A 16,260-nucleotide genomic window follows, 5' to 3' on the forward strand; every position below is an offset into this window, starting at 1 on the left:
AAATGTAGCGTAGGATACACGAGTAAGGAAGCTGAATGCCGGGACTTGATCCTTCATAGTTGCTGACGTTACGTCAGTCGTTCATATCACATCTCCCCAATATGCCCTGGCTGTGCTGTGGGCACACGGCAGGTGCCTGACTTTGGTGCTGCTGGTGGCAGGTGGGAGACCTCCATTCCCAGTGGTGGGTGGCTGGGTTCTGGGCTACAGTGGAAGGGAATGGGATGGTCTATGGAGCGGAAAGGAAGCGACACCTCGACAGTTTGAGCAACCCTCTTCTTTTTCCTTCCCCCTCCTCCCCAACCCAGCCCCGAGAGCTGGACCCCACTACTGTGTTGCCCCTGGATGCCCTCCTTGCCTTCATTTACTTTGACTTGAATTTCTGCGGCTACCTGCATAGGAAGGATATGGAAAAGATCCTTCTCACCTTGGGACTGCACCTCTGCAAAGAGCAGGTGAGCAACCAGCCCAGTTTGCCCCCTGCCATTTTGTTGGAGGTTTGAATGACTTGGGACCTTCTTGGTTGGCGCTGAGCGCCGGAGGATCTGTTTGCGGCCTTTTCCAGTGCCATTCATGGAGGGGGGTATCTCATCTGGTGGCAGGTGAAGCGCCTGGTGAACAGGGTGGTGACGCAGTTCGTGTGCCGCTACCGCAGCCTACGCTACAGCCGGCAGGAAGGGATCGAGCCAGGCCTGGAGGAAGAGCTGCTAGGTAGGTATCCAATACCGGGTGGGAAGGGGGACTTCCATTTGTATGGAGCGTCGTAGGACCTGTGTCTTTTTCTTCTTGGCTGGAATTCGTCCATCTTTTGGTCAGCTCAGTTCCTACCCCCAGAGCAGTAACTGCTGGTCTGCTTTCCTGATCATCCAGTTACAGGCTGGGGAGCAGTCCCAATGCTCTTCTACCGTCATGCCCCCCCCATTCCACTAGCTCCCCCTTACATGCTGCCTAACCAGCCACTAGCAAGAGGAGTTTTGATTCTGTGCTGAGACCAATAGCTCAGCTGTGTGTTTCCCCATTCCCAGTCTGTTTTGGGTGCTTGTCCCAAAGCCTGGCAGAATAAACCTGTGGCTCTCCCTTGCAGGCAACCTCGCTCTCCTGTGCTCATCCAGCCCTGTGCCTGAGGCTCCTCCTTCTAGGTCTACCCCAGAAACTCAGTCCGGTAATCTGGTTTCATACAACGGGGCTATCCTCAACGTGGGCAAACTGCTGGAAAAGGCGGAGCAGACGGAAAACAGCCGACTCTATCTGGAGAACAAAATCCACACGCTGGAGCTCAAATTGGGTGAGCAGTGTGGGGTCAGGGTTGGCTTCTGTTGCACTGAGGGATGGCCCCGTCCAGTATCCCCAAGAAGCAGCACCAAGGCAGGGCTCAAGTGTGAAAAGACTTGCCTCGCTTCCCCCTCTCAAAAACATTGGGATTGATGGCTGCCTCGGAGAGAGCACATTCACGGGCACCTGTTACCTGATGGACAGCAGGGCACCCAAAACCTTTGGCCGGAATGTATTAGACCAGTAAAACCCAGCAGAGGACTTGGGTGCAGGTGTTGAGATGGCGTGAAACAGCATGAAACATTGGGTGGCAGAACTCTTAAGAGATGCTGGCGACTGCACTGATTTATAGGCAGGCACTCCCAGCTTGCTCTTGGCTACTTCCACCTGCCTGAATGTCCAGGGATTTTAGCTGGAGGTGGCCTGTGAGCCCTCTGGATTTCCCTGAGGGCAGGGAGGGGTTTGGTCCATGTACTCTTGATGTTCTCCAATCAAAGAGATTCCACAAAACATCTGAGTGCAGCAAAACTCAAAAGGGCACAAACCGGAGTTCTTCCCCCAGTAGTGCTGTTGCCACAGTGGCCCCCTGTAAACGATTTCTCTTCCAACTCAGGTACTAATTGAGGTACTTTGGATTTCTATGCTGATCCCTTACTTGTTGTGGACTCTGTGGGTTCAGGACAGTGGCTGCTCTTCCTTGTTTTGGCTAGGATGTTGCACTGCTCTGATCTCCATCTGTTGCTCTACTACTCGGAAGCTGATTTTGTCCTGCCGTGTTTACAGAAGAGACCCAGATTCGCTTCTCCACGACAGAGACATCGAACAAGGCCTTGACATTGGAAGTGCAGGAGCTGCAGAAGCGCCTCACTGAGATGGAGGAGCAGTCCAAAGTGGCCGAGAGGCAAAAATCCCATTTCCAGAGGCTGTTGCAAGAGAATAAGAAACGCCTGGTTCCGCTGCAGCTGGAAATCCAGAAGATCATTGAGAAGGTAGCCAGCCTGGGGAGATATTTCAGCCGGGCCCAATTCTGATTGGTGTCATGGTGGCTTTTCGACCAGTCTCTCCTGCAGTTCCGTAAACAGCGGATTCCAGCAGTGATGGCTTGGTAAACGTAGAAAGGTTAATGCACGTGAGATGCTGAACAGGTATCTCTGGGCTGCAATTGTGTGGCCATGTTGTGAACCTCTTCTACATTGATCTTATCTGTGTAAACCACCCACTGAAATCAATGGGACTTAAATTAGTCATGAGCTACTTGTCCCATTGATTTCAATGGATCTACTTTGGGCATGACTAAGTCTGGATCCAATCCATCCTCTTAATTTCGGTGGCTTTTGTCTTGAGATCATTAAAACCTATGCTGTTTGATTCTGTGCATATGTACCTAGAAAGTCCCAGTGACTCAAGTTTGCACAAGCCACCATGGTTTGTGAGCCGCAGCACACGATTTTTATAATCACCTGGTTGCTGAACTCTGGTTGCATGGGATGTTGGAGGTTAAATAATACTCAAATAATCCATGGGCTGTTGTAGGGTTATATGAGGATTGTTTAACCATCCAAAAAAACTGTGCTGCCTGACTTCAGACAATGCAGTAAGTTGGGGTGGAGCAGCAATTATGTGGATCGTGCCCAGCACATGCTGTGGCTCACAACAAGCAGGGCCTTTTTTTGATCATATGAACCAGCCCATTGATTTCAGTGGGATTTACTCCCTAGTAAGTGTGCTTAGGACTGCAGAAGGTGTAAGGAGCCTGGCTCAATACAAGTTAAGAGTTTCCCTCTCTGGAGGTGGGACTGAAGTTCTTAGCGCAGTAACTTCCTGATCAAACCAGATCTCTTCACAAAGATGGAAGCTGATTTATTTCTGCCTCTAGATTTCGTCTAGGAGTGGAGAGACAAGCTGGGATCCTTGTCCAAGTCATCCCACAGCCCTTCCTAAAACTCTGGATTATATCCATTTTAAATTAGTTATAGGCCCAATCTCTGCCGTTTATTCTAAGAGTGAAAATTTGGATTTTGTTACGGCTTTGCACTAAATAATTATTTGAAGGTTTATTTGCAAATGCTTGTCAGATGTTGCCAGGATTGCTTATGAATTCAAATTCTAATGCCCATCAGTATGGAGTATGCGAACCACTGCTCACGGAAGAGATGTCTCCTTGTACCTGTCCTTTTCCCCTCTCCCCAGCATATTTTCTCAGGCTGATCTACCTAGACATTATCTAGGGCTAATACACACTTCCTCGGATGGTACTGCTTCATACTGCTGGTTGGGAGATCAAATACTCGATTATCTCATGTTTAAGAGCAAAACGAAGCACACCACTATCTTGTCCATTTGTAGAAGAATAACATGTTGAGAAAACAGGATGGTATGAATCCCCTTTCTCTGATATAATCATTTCCCCTGGACTGGGAGTTTTTGGAACATTCAAACTTTTGATTTCCCCAACCTGTTTCTTTTCCATGAGACAGTTCAAGGATGCAACTTCCCTGAATGTACAGATCAGCTGTAAAATTTATTTATTACATTTTTATACTGCCCAATAGCTGAAGCTCTCTGGGTGGTTCACAAAAATTAAGAGTTTTAAGAAAGCCTCTGAGGCAAGGGAAAAAAGGGTCTGATTCCATAATGTCATTGATACTTCTGTAGCAGCATCTCGGTCCTACAGAATAGAAGCCCTGCAATACTTATTCAGGGCCGCCTCTAACAGCTGGGCTAAGCTGGTGTATTTACCGTTGAATGTAGTATTCCATTTTGCAATTTTTATTGGATCTTTTAAAGGGATGATAGGCTGAGCCTTCAAGCTGGGGAGGATAAGAGAATGAAATAAATGTAATGTTCACTCCTCTTACTGCTGTGCTTCTTCACCTTTGTCTCTTCCAGACCAATAATTGCTTAGAAAAGAAAGAACCAACACCTACAGCAGTTTCCGGCAACTGACATTCCCCGGAGAAGCAGCTTGGCAGGGAAGATCTGTACCCTGGTTTGGTATTTTTGGGCTGTGGGTTAGCGGTTGGGGTAAGCCTTTGAAGCCTTCAACCGTTTCGCTGCCATGTGAAGGGCCGGAGCTGGTTTTCATCCTAAAACCACCGCCACCACCTCCACCTCCACCACCCCAGGCTTGGGGAAAGGGCCACCTAGCCCACGCATGGCTGGGATTCACAGTTCATACGCTGGAGCCACCATTATTGTTTAAAGGATACCCATTAGGTAGGAGTTTCGATGGTCTGTTGTGTGATTGGAGAAGCTACGATGTAGGTATTCTCAGGCTGTCTCCCAGCAGCAAGCCTCAGAAGGGAAATTTTAGCCCAGTACTGAGCCTGATGCTGTTGTAAATGGACAGGAGGTGCCGACTGCTCCAAAGGGTGTGGCTAGCCTCTTTGTGCTGCATGGAGACTTCCCCCTCCCTCCCCCTGCAAGCTTTCGCTCAAGGAGGCGGCGCTCTGCCTGCCTTTTGACGGCAAAGGAATCATCAGAATTGGCAGGGCTTTAAACATCAGAAGCAACGCAGTGGCTCCCGCCTGTGCCCTCCATGGATTGTGCATTCAGTGCTGCAGGCTAGTTTGTGGCTCTTGCGGGTGCTGTGGTTGGGGCTTAAAGCCTCACGCATTCAGCACAGCATTTTAGCCATTTTAAGGAAAACAATGCCATTTGATTCCCTCTCGGCCAGTCTCAAGTCACTCATTTACCAGATGTAGCTTTAAAGGCTCAGCAACGTGCTGCGTTCGCGCGAGCCTTGAAATGTTAAGTGAAATTCTTGACCATCAGGTCTGGGCTTCAGGGTCTCGGACCTTGGCAGTAGGGTGGCTGCAATACATTTAACTTCCATTTTGGGGAAGTTGTAGGTGGCAGGAGGGCTGTGGTAGATAGGTAGCCCCTTGGGGTCCTGTGGTAGTCTTTTGCAGAGTAGCTGGTGGACCTGTGCAAAGCAGGGCCTGGGCCTGGTCCCTCCGGCAATGGGGATGGTTTGCATCTGCTCTGGCCACCTGCTCCCCCACCCTCAGGTGGCCTGTTACTTCTGGATGTGTGTTGCTTTTAGTCTGTAAATGTGGTAACAACTTGTATTTAACTGGCCAGGTTCCCTTTTATAAAAATCTCTTCCTCACTTGGAAGTCTGTGCCTTCTTATTTCCTTTTGCATTGAGATTAAGGTATCTTTGCTTGAATGCTTGTTTTTTAAACTCCAAACGAACCCATGCACAACTGCCACACCATTGTCAAAGTGGTCATTCAAGCACAGCTTGATGGTGGGGGAGAGGGAGAAGCAGAAGTAGCCACATGGACTTGACCTAACGTAAGGTCACAAGGACCTGAAACGGCAACTCGGTTTCCTACCCTACAGACTGAATGTGGCCTTTGCCCCTGGCACGACATGTTCTAGCAGCCCCAGCATGGAACAGGACAAAAAAGGTGGGTGATGCTGTCGAACTGCAAATTTAGCTGCCCTTCCATAGTTTTTGTTGGCACCGTTGAGAGAAGTGTACAATGTGATGATGATGTGGTTTGTCTGACAAACTGTTGAGAGGTAGAAGAAGCGAGAGGCAGTTGCTGCTTTGTGGACAGTGTTTCCGGCTGAGAGAGTCACTGTCAACAATTAAGTTCCTCAGACTAAATTTGATGACGGCAATTGTAGGACTTGTTAGTTGGTTTGTTAAAATCTTGTTGAAGGCAATTCTTGCAGGCTGTGACATAACCAATACTTTACCCAAATGGAGTGGGGTGGTGGTGGTGAGGAAGAGAGAAAGCAGCAACTTCAGATTGTACTTACTGTAGTTAATAAAATTACTCATTAAATGGCCTTGTCAGAAAAAACAGTTCATCTCTCTTCCCCCCCAAAGTTAGCTTTAGCTGCTGTGGAAAGGGCTGAGTAGGGCAGCTTACAGCTAACAGGCTAACATTATATAGGAGCAAAATTAACCCTGTTCTCATGTAACAGGTGTGTCCTGCTTAATGTGGCCTCTTCAGGCAGTAGGGGGCAGCAGTGTGTGTGTATAGTGGTTATACAAATCAGGAAGACAGGGTTTTGTTTCCTTTTTCTTTTTTTGTAAAAATAAAATCAGAGTCAAGGGTTACAAGAGCACATAAAATTGTTAAAAGTCATCTACCTCCTGGCTTTACATTTTGATTAACCATAAATGAGGATACAGCAGGAAAAACACCTGTGGTGGACCAAGGAGGAGGAAACCTGTTTTCCAGAGAAGCTTTCTCTGAAGAATAGGGCATGTTCTTCCTTATTAGCTTAACCCCCCGTCCCTAGCACAAGATAGGCAGACAGCCTCACAGGAAAACAGGTTACACGCCTACCACTGATATTCATGTGGGTATTTCTGTAACTCTACGTAGGCCTGCACAGGGTCAGATGTAGAATGCATGGGATCTGCATGAAGGCCATATATATTATATTGCCTTTCCTGCTCCACGGCAGCCTTTCTCTGGGCTCATAACAATTAAACTACATTAGCAGAATTAAACTATTATATCCAGTATTGAAAAATGCTACTATTTTTAGACAGCCTTCTACAGTGCTGCCTGTAGAACAAGGCCTCAGCAGGATGAAAAGATTTCCCTTAAAGGCACAGTGGCTCAATCCTATGTTGAAACTGGCCAGCTACTATGACAGCAGCTTCTCTGTAACGCTACAGATTGGGGGTGGGGGTAACTACAGTAATTGACTTCACACCCCACAGTAGAGAGACTCACATTGCTCAATACACCATGAAGAAAGCAGCATAAGTTAGATGCTTGTATGTAAATGATGGTGTCTTGGGGTAATAAGCTGCTGTTGCCCCCTTCCAGAGTCCAGGAACTTAGTCACAAACACCCCTATGCAAGCTGCAGTGATGAGGATCCTGCCACATTGTCGTTGATAGAATTCAGCCTTTGGAGGACTGCTGCAGAGACACCAGATCAAAATGGCATGTTTGCATGGGGTTAAAAGTCAGTCCCAGGTCTTTATTAGAGAGCAGGGAGCAAAAGGCGATTTCCACTCCTGGCCCCTGGCACCAGCAGCTGCTGCTTTGGAGACTTTGACTTGGAGGTCAGTCATCAGCAACGATAGAAAGGGCCCTCAGTTCGTTCAGCTTGGCTTCATTTTCCTTCTCCCTCTGCTCATCTGTCAGGCCGGGCTCATCAATCTGTTCTGTTAAGTCGCCAAAGATTTTGTACATTTCAGTATAGTACACAACCTAGTGGAAAAGAACACGAGTCCTGTTAAGCACATATTCCCTCAAAAGCCTATGCCACAGGGGCCTCCCTTGTGATCTATAGCCACCACCCATCCTCTGCAACTTCAAGAGAATACAGACAAAGGCATTTTAATACTTCGCAATAGAAAACATTTCTAAAGATGACACGGCCCTTTTTGAGCCAGCCTGCAACTTTGTGTGGTTTTTTTTATTATTATTATTATAATGTATATCCTGCCCTACATCACTAGGATCTCAGGGTGGTGTAGTGGTTGCTGTCTAGGGCTGTCACCCACTGAAAGAAAACATAGTTGATAACTATGTAAGTTTGAGTTGATTGCTTAAAGGTTTCACAATCCTACGTGCCTTTACTTTTCATTCAATAGCAGCCAGTGCACTGTGCTTAGACGATGGTTCAACTGGCCACAAATGGCACTCATCCGCTTTTACAGAATTTTCACATTCCTCAATATATGTCATTTAGTTTCAGGGTAGGTAATAGTCCCCAACATTTAAAACTCTGCTTAATACATACATTAGAACTGCCTTTGCTTGCTAAGTATTGTCTTAGCACATTGGGCGGGGTGGGGGGAATCTTGTGGCTCTCCAGATGTTTGGCCTAGATCTCCAATGATCCCTCATCACTGGCTATGCCAGCGAGGACTAATGGAAGTTGTAGGCCAACACACCTGAAGGGCCATGAGTTGCCCACCACTGTCCTAGAGAGAAATGTTTTGCATCACTTCCAGAAGACAATTGGCACAGAAACGGACACCCGTCGCTGGAGACAGGCCCACCCAGAAATGCCCTTTACTACATGGAATTACGATTAAGGCTGCAACTGGGCAAAAAGCAGGCACCAATAATCGGGAACTGCACTTAAAAACTCACACATTAGGCTGGACCAAAAACAATGAAGCCTCTTGGCAAGATCCACCATCTGATTAAGCTAAACTAATGAGATTATTAGTACTGCTTGAAGTGGCAAGTAGCTGAAATTGTGGCAGATGAAAATTTTGTGTGTATTTGGGAGGAGGGGGAGGTGAGAGTATGCACACCATATTTTGCTTGGGGACCCTACTGAACACCGGTGCACATAACTGGACAGGAGATACAAGGTCCTGTTGAGTACTGACAAAATCCAGCCTGCATGCAGGTGACGCACCATCTCCCACTACTGTTTACGCTAAAAACGACCTAACTGAGGCATGAAAAGGCTAGTAACATTGCAACTGTGATCACCAACTCTTGACATCTAAATATCAACACTGCAATTTTTTAGGTCATGGGTGGGGAGCGATGTTTAGTCCAAAGGCCAAGACATTGGGGGCTGCATGCCGACAGTCACAGGAGGCCACTGCCCAAGGTGAGCAGAACTATCACCAGCTTCCACCTCCTAGCACTGTTTTACTGATTAATTGGTTACATTCCGAAATTTTTCAATGGGGAGCGGTATATAAATATTCTAAATAAAATAAATAAATAAATAAATGAACTGAACTGAAATATTTTGAACTAAAAAGCCTCTAATAACAATTGAGCAGTCATAACAGTTTAAAAACAACTACTGATAAAAACTATAATGGTAAGCATCATCTTAGAAGAAACCGTCCCTCTTGTATGTGTGAGATGCCTCTACTAAAATGATGGCTGTCATGACTGATGCATACATATATCATCTGCAAGCAAAGACAGCAGGTTTTCCTTAGATCTAGTCTTTTTCCTATTATGCCATTTTATTTAAAATATTTTACTCTGGTTTTTAGACAAAAAGGTTCCCAAAGTGGCAAGCAAGATTAATAATAAAATAAAATATAATAATAATATAGTCTCTGCCCCCAATTTACAACCTAAAAGACAAGGCATTAAAGGGGTGGGAAGGGCTGAATAGAAAAAGCAAACCCTGACACCAGATCTTAAAAGTTACAAAATTCTTATGAGGACCAATTTCACTTCCTCTGCTGCAGCCTGATGGTACTTGAGGTAGAAGTAGAGTAAAAAAAAAAAAAAGCAGCTAAAATCAAGTGTCAGTCTTTTAAATATGAAAGAAGAGTGTATACGAGAGAGAGAGAGAGAGAGAGAGAGAGAGAGAGAGAGAGAGAGAGAGAGTTTAGCAGTGTCCCTCTCATCTCACAGCATGGAACACTGGAGTAACAAGATACTCAATCATATTTTTCAAGTTCCTCAAAACAGCTGCCAGAAAACTGTTTGGGAGACCACTCTTACAACATTTGGGGTTTCAGGAACTCTGGACCTCCACGCAGCAACACAAGAAAGGAAACCGCAGCAAGCTTGTGCGTTTGCTGCTCCCCCATCCCTGCCCCCATTGGAGGAGGAAGATCCCGGCTCGACCCCAGCTGCCACACTTACATCCCCACATCTGAAGGGGATCAGTTTGCTTGGTCGTGATTAGGCAGTGACAAAACCCCTCTTCCTACACAGCCGTCTGGAGCTGTGCAGAGGAGGCAGCAGGAGTGAGTCATGAACTCTGACCTTTCTAGCACACAGATGGGGGAAGAACGGCGTTTCCTGCTCTCCTTCGTAAGTGTGCAACAAGCTACCTTTAAAACCGGGGGGGGGGGAGGGTTGGACACGGACGGACACACACACACGCACGCCTAGCTTAACACTTGCCTCCTTTGAAACATTTCATGGGCAGCCAAGCATGGATAGGATTTTCACAAATGCTGGTTAATCCTCCCAACGCCCCCACGACATGGCTATTCTTATCCCCACATTCTAGACGGGTGCCCAAAGGGGCAAGTGCATTCCCCTCAAGGTCAGCACAAGCACGGTAAGAAGAGCCGGGATTTAAAGCTGGAGGGTGCTTAGCATGATCTTTGCCTTGCGCTTAGCCCACTGGGCCATACTGCCTTGCTGTTACTGCCCCTTTTATACATCATCACCATAGCAACGGAAGCTGATGGAGTAAGCTCTATAAGGAAGCTCAGCATCCCAGCTTTTGCACCACTGCTCCCTGTGCCCTGCAATTGTTGTGTAGTCAAACAGACGGCACATTGGACAGTTGCTCCCATCTATAAGCTTCCATGGAGGAGCTTTAAGACAGAAAAAAAGTGGCTAATCAGCTCTACATTTGACAAATAACGCAGCCTGAGCTGAAGCATTCACTTAAGCAGAAAGACATTAGACAAGGTATTCTTCATTCTCCTGTGATGTCCGCTACGACAAAATCTACTGGAGAGGTAACTGTCTTCAAGTAACTGAGTAGCCCACTCTGCAGTGACTGTTGCTTTTGAAAGAGCTTTTGAAAGCCCAATCCATCTCTTGGCCAGATCAACTGGCATGTGTTTTCGCCACTGCTTGGGTCCCAGGCCATGGGCTGGTGGGTGCATGATGTGTCCACCTTACTAAAGTTAAATAAGGTCTGTGTCTGAATCCAAATCCATCAAACAAAGGCATGTGTAACATCAGTGTAATAAATATGCTACGCATGGAAGAAAAATGCTAAACAATCCTCCCTTGCCTTTCCAGTTCCAAACTGATGCGATTCTAATGAGTGTTGATAATTGAGAATACAGAATCAAGAGGGTAATGGTTACTCCTCACTGATTAATTCAGGATTAAATTTCATGATCTTGTATGGAAGGGGACCTTGTGCTTTCCTTGGGAGGAGGCAGCAGCAGAGGATCACAGTTCTCTGACAGATGTAATTCTAAACTCTGGGCTGGAGAATCTGGCTTTCCTTGTTGCTAAAGCTTTCAGCATCCCCAAAGCCTTCATTTGGGTGCTCATGAATGGATCCAAGCATTTCAGCCATCTCAGGCAAGGGAAGTCCTGCTTTCCCCCTATTCCTTTACAACAGGGGTGGGGAACCCCAGGCCCCGGGGCCAAATACGAACCAACCAGGGTTACCCAGATGGCCACGCCCCCTTTCACCCAACCACCAATTGTTGAGTGGATTTCCAGCATTCATGCAGTTTTTTTCTACATCCTAAAAAATTGAAATGCCACTCCTGAGGCTTAGTTACTGAGAGCAAGAGCTTTAAGCTACAAGCAGTCGATATTTTGTGGCCTACCCAGTTTCTTTTTGGCCCCGTCCGCCACTGGAATGTGCCCCCCCTCAAGAACTTCTCCAAAACGCAATTCAGGTTCCCCACTTCTGCTCTACAACCTAGAGTTTACATGCCAGAACGCAGCAGGAGTAGTACACCAACTCAAGGATCCTGTAGCTAAAAGATGCAACAAGAACGATGCAAAGACAGCTTACTAGCCCACCCACAGGTCTCCAGTCAGATGGGTCCTTCTACTAAGCTGCTGCAGCCCCCATCCAAAAGGATCTTGTCACTTTAAAAGCAAGTGGTTTGGGTACCGATATATACACCATCTCCATGGAGACAGCCTCTCCCCCTCACCACCACAGTGCATCGGCTTTTTATTTTAAGTGGAAGGAGGCTGCCTCTCCTGGGAACACCTAAATCTCGACAGATCCTCAAATGCCCCACCCTCGTTCCTCGGTTTACCCTACTGCCCAGCTGGAGTGGGGAGTGGTGGTGGGCACCGTCAGGGAGGCAAAAGTACTGAGATCCGTAGCACTGCTTTCCCTTCTAATCAGCAGGTAAGAGAGCTGTGCTTTCTGGTGATTCAGCAGGGCTGCTGCTTTACACAATGACTAATGAAATCAAATCAGCAACAGCAGAACAACCAAAATAGGACAAGCCAAGCCACTAGGGGCTGAGTGGGCAAGTCTCAGACTGTGCCATTAAACTGCTCAGCTCTAAGGAACATGGGGAGGGGCTCTTGCATTATATACCGTATTAGTTAACACCAGTTCCACTTGCAATATATTTCCCCACCTCTCCCAAGGACCAGCTGACAATGTCCCCTTTTTAATTCTCCTGAGAGTGGCAGAAACAGTGAACCCTATTATCAGTTGGTGATAATAACATTAACTGGAACTGGTCCACACATATGCTCCAACAGGTACTCTCTACATGCACTGGTGCACGGGAACAAGCCCCATAACTCACGCTATCCCCTGCTTCAGTTCTTGTGTGACTAAGTAGCAAGAACCCTTAGTAAACTACAATCGGTGGGCGCCACCTTTCCCCATGTAAAAGCACAGTGCAAGCATCCCCACAGGGCTTACATCCCAGCAATGTGCCCTTCATAGGAAGGATGTGCCCAAAATGCTACTCATCACGCTCTCAGAAGAAGTGGAGCCTTGTGTGCAGCGCTTCTGCAGGGGAAGGGAAAACCAGACCCTCGACTGGGCAAAAGTGTGCTACAGTGTGAGCAGGGCTGGGTTGTGGAATGCAGCTTTCCATGGCACAAAAATAATAAAAAACAAAACATTTTAACAGGGTATATATACACACAGTCCCAACCGAAAGCCTTTAGTGCTATTAGAACTTTCGAGAACCTTCCAACTTTGTAACAACACAGCAAGCACAAATAACTTCTACTCACTTCTATTCTGCCACCTCTGCTATCAACTCCTGTAAAGACGAGAGAATGCCCACTTCCAGAGTCTTGGCTCATTGGTGGCATACTTTGACAATCCTACTAACTGAACATTTGGTGGCTACAAATGCCCCACATGCAGACCCCTTTTGAAGTGGATTCACAAACAAGGAAGGAGGGAAAAAATAATACCACTGGGCCTTATTTACTGAACATGTCTGACTGGGTATCTTGGGCTAAGATGCTGCTTGAGAAACTGACACGACCTTCCTGTGCAGAATTAGCGACAGGGCTGAAGGCATGCATTGGCTAGGATGCTGCCATTGTTTGGACCTACAACATTTATAGCTCCATATAGCTACAATGTGGAGAAAACAATTCTAGAGATCAGAGTTCAGGAGAGGAACCGATTCTAATGGAATATCATTCCATGGACTCCAAGATACCCGATGCTTTTTCAGTCCAGCGGACAGTCTGTACCGGTCAGGCTCCATATAGCAATGCCCCCACATTTCAGAAGCGTGGCTGGGGAGGCAGAGTGCCCCCCCTCCCGAACAAGAATAATCACAGGAAAGCCAACAGGTGTTCCATCCCTCTCAGAGGAAGGGCCAGAGGGGGCATTCTTAAACTTTGAGGTCGTGAGCACCTTCTGGGAAGATGCGTGGTCCCATGCCTGCCTCCTGCGCCCATCAACGGATGGGCATTAACAGAGCTGCCGAGGAGAGAAAGCGAGCAATTTCGGCAATGGAGCATTAGGCCTAACCTCCCAGTTGGCAAGCCACGGGCCTAGAACACGGGGGCAGCCCTTCCATAACACAAGGTGAGGTGGCCAACTCACTCAGTGGATTTTGGGTGCCATTAAGGGTGGCAAAGTGGGAGACAGACAGGCAGAAGCAAGGTATAAAACACCATCTACTACCCTGCTCTTGGGTGTCTCCCATTATTTTCAGTGAGGCTGCACAGGAAATATTCCCAGTATATCACGCCACATTTTAATTAGTGTGTGTGTGGGTGTGGATGGATACCCCTTGCCACCTAAGGAGAGGGCCTTTTCTTTCATGACACTCCCGCTGGGAGGCTAACCTGGTGCCGGCCTTAATGTCTTCCTGACACCATGTAAAGACCTTTTTATTTTGCTGTGCTTTTACCAGGCAAAAGACTGGGAAGCACACTTACTAAAGAAGTTACGTCCCACTAAGGTCAATGGGCCTTACTGTCAGGTAAATATGCACAGAATCGGGTAGCACTGGTTGGACGATCTGTTCTCAAGACAAATTCCACTGAAACGAAAGAGAATGGATTGGATCCAGACTTAGCTATGCCAAGAGTAGACCTACTGAAATCAATGGGGCAAGTAAGTCATGATTATCTTAAGTTCCATGGATTTTAATGTGTATACACAAAGTATGGCTCAGTCTGGACACAAGGATTCTTTGACCCACTGGCAGAACTTTACGTAGTTTGGAAAGCATTTCACTCCACTTCTGGAAGAATCCCAATCACTGGTTCTAAGTTTTTACCACTCCAATACCAGCTCAGTCGAAAGCAAAGGGAGAAGCAGCACTTCCTCTCTTTGAAAAGCAAGCCCAGGATGCATTAAAGCAGCCACAGAGACTTCGTAAGCATTAACTATCCTCAGACCAGGAAGGTCACATCCTCAAGGCGACGGGGAGGGGAATGGCCAAGATTAGCGGTATTAACCAAATAAATCCACTTGAGGGCACCACACTCCAGAAAGTGCACATCCTCCCCTGACGATGTAAGAAGGGACATTCATGTGGAAAACTTTTAACATCCACTAAAATTTAAACAAAAGAAACAGAACAACCAAACCCATCCACACCCAAATCCACTGCATGAGTTCCATGTTCCTGAATAATACTGGTTTACAAACAACATAAGAAGTGCCCTGATGCTGGATCCGACCAAGGGTCCATCTAGTCCAGCACTCTGTTCACCCGGAGGCCAACCAGCCATTGGCCAGGGACCAACAAGCAGGACATGGTGCAACAGCACCCTCCCACCCATGTTCCCCAGCAACTGCCTCGAATACAAGAGATAGCACACAACTATCAGGGCTAGTAGCCATTGATAGCCTTCGCCCCCAGGAATTTATCCAACCCCCTTTTAAAGCTATCCAAATTGGTGGCCATCACTACATCCTGTGGTAGTGAGTTCCATAATTTAACTATGCACTGTATGAAGAAGTCCTTCCTTTTATTTGTGCTGGATCTCCCACCCGTCAGCTTCATGGGATGACCGCATGAGAGAGGGAGAAAAATGTCTCCCTATCCACATTCTCCACACCATGCATAATTTTGTACACCTCTATCATATTTCCCCTTAGCAAGCTAAACAATCCCAGTTGATGTAACCTTCCCTCATCGGGGAGATGCTCCAGCCGCTTAATCATTTTAGTTTCCCCTTTCTGCACTTTTTCCAGCTTTATAATATCCTTTTTTAGGTGTAGACAGAACTGTGTACAGTTCTGGTCACCACTAAGTGTAGTCTCACCATAGATTTGTATAAGGGCAATATGATACTGGCTATTTTATTCTCAATTCCTTTTCTTATAATTCCTTTTCTTTGACTATAAGTATCAAAGCATGCAAATGTTAATGCTTTTTGCCAATTGTGTATATTTTGAACAATACATAAATCTTTAAAAACAGCAAGAGTTAAAAATGTGACACTGAATTCAGAATGCAATACATTTCAGTCACTCTTCCACGTGACCAGACCACTGCCCAGGAATTACAATGCACTCTTCAGTACCACACAGAAAGAAATTCAGCAGCAAAATCTTCCACTCACAAAGCACAGCAGAACCTCAAAGGAAGGTCTGGGCAACTTGTGACCCTCCAGATGTTTTGGCCCATAACTTCCAACATTATTAGCTAACGATGATGGGACTTGTAGGCCAGAACATCTGGAGGGCCACAAGTTGCCCGTCTGTGCTCAAAGGTATGAAGGAAGTTACATCACCCTCTATGTAAAACAAAACAAAGATGGGAATTTGACTGAAAATATAAATATATGCCATGTACTCTTAGTATTTCTCCAAAATACTGCTTCACAGAGCAGCCTTCCTCAAGCTGGAGCCCTCCAGATTGTTTAGATCTCAACTCCCATCGGCCCCAGACAGCAAGGTCAATGATCAGGAATGCTGGGAGTTGTTGTCCAAAATGTTTGGTTGGCACCAGGTTGGGGAAGACTAACTTAGAGGAATCTAAGGGTACAGGAGGGGCTACAAATATCCAAATAAAAAGTCAAACTAATGGAAACGTGAGCAGAATGCTTCCAGTTTACAAGTCACAGAATTCTTTAACAGGTGTGCTCTTGACTAATGGTTCTATGTAAAAGCCCCTGTTTTAAGA

The 16,260-nt window shown here is 46.5% G+C and overlaps 2 protein-coding genes across 7 annotated transcripts in view; one reads left to right on the forward strand and one right to left on the reverse strand.

Moving 5' to 3' along the window:
* The window catches only part of CCAR2 (cell cycle and apoptosis regulator 2), a 34,400-nt gene extending 29,017 nt beyond the window's left edge, over positions 1–5,383 (forward strand). Inside the window, exons 17-21 of the mRNA XM_063138926.1 lie at positions 309–455; positions 603–711; positions 1,085–1,285; positions 2,056–2,261; positions 4,162–5,383. Of these exons, the coding sequence (XP_062994996.1) occupies positions 309–455; positions 603–711; positions 1,085–1,285; positions 2,056–2,261; positions 4,162–4,218 (720 nt within the window). The 3' untranslated portion in view covers positions 4,219–5,383. The remainder of the gene's footprint in view (positions 1–308; positions 456–602; positions 712–1,084; positions 1,286–2,055; positions 2,262–4,161) is intronic.
* Positions 5,384–6,311: 928 nt separating this feature from the next.
* BIN3 (bridging integrator 3) overlaps positions 6,312–16,260 on the reverse strand; it is a 149,036-nt gene continuing 139,087 nt past the window's right edge. For all 6 annotated transcript variants that reach the window (XM_063138949.1, XM_063138953.1, XM_063138952.1 and 3 more), the window contains one exon: positions 6,312–7,462. In XM_063138949.1, coding sequence (XP_062995019.1) covers positions 7,316–7,462 — 147 coding nt within the window. In that variant the 3' untranslated portion in view covers positions 6,312–7,315. The remainder of the gene's footprint in view (positions 7,463–16,260) is intronic.

This window comes from Elgaria multicarinata, chromosome 12 (assembly GCF_023053635.1).
Source record: "Elgaria multicarinata webbii isolate HBS135686 ecotype San Diego chromosome 12, rElgMul1.1.pri, whole genome shotgun sequence".
Classification (NCBI taxonomy): Eukaryota; Metazoa; Chordata; class Lepidosauria; order Squamata; family Anguidae; genus Elgaria; species Elgaria multicarinata.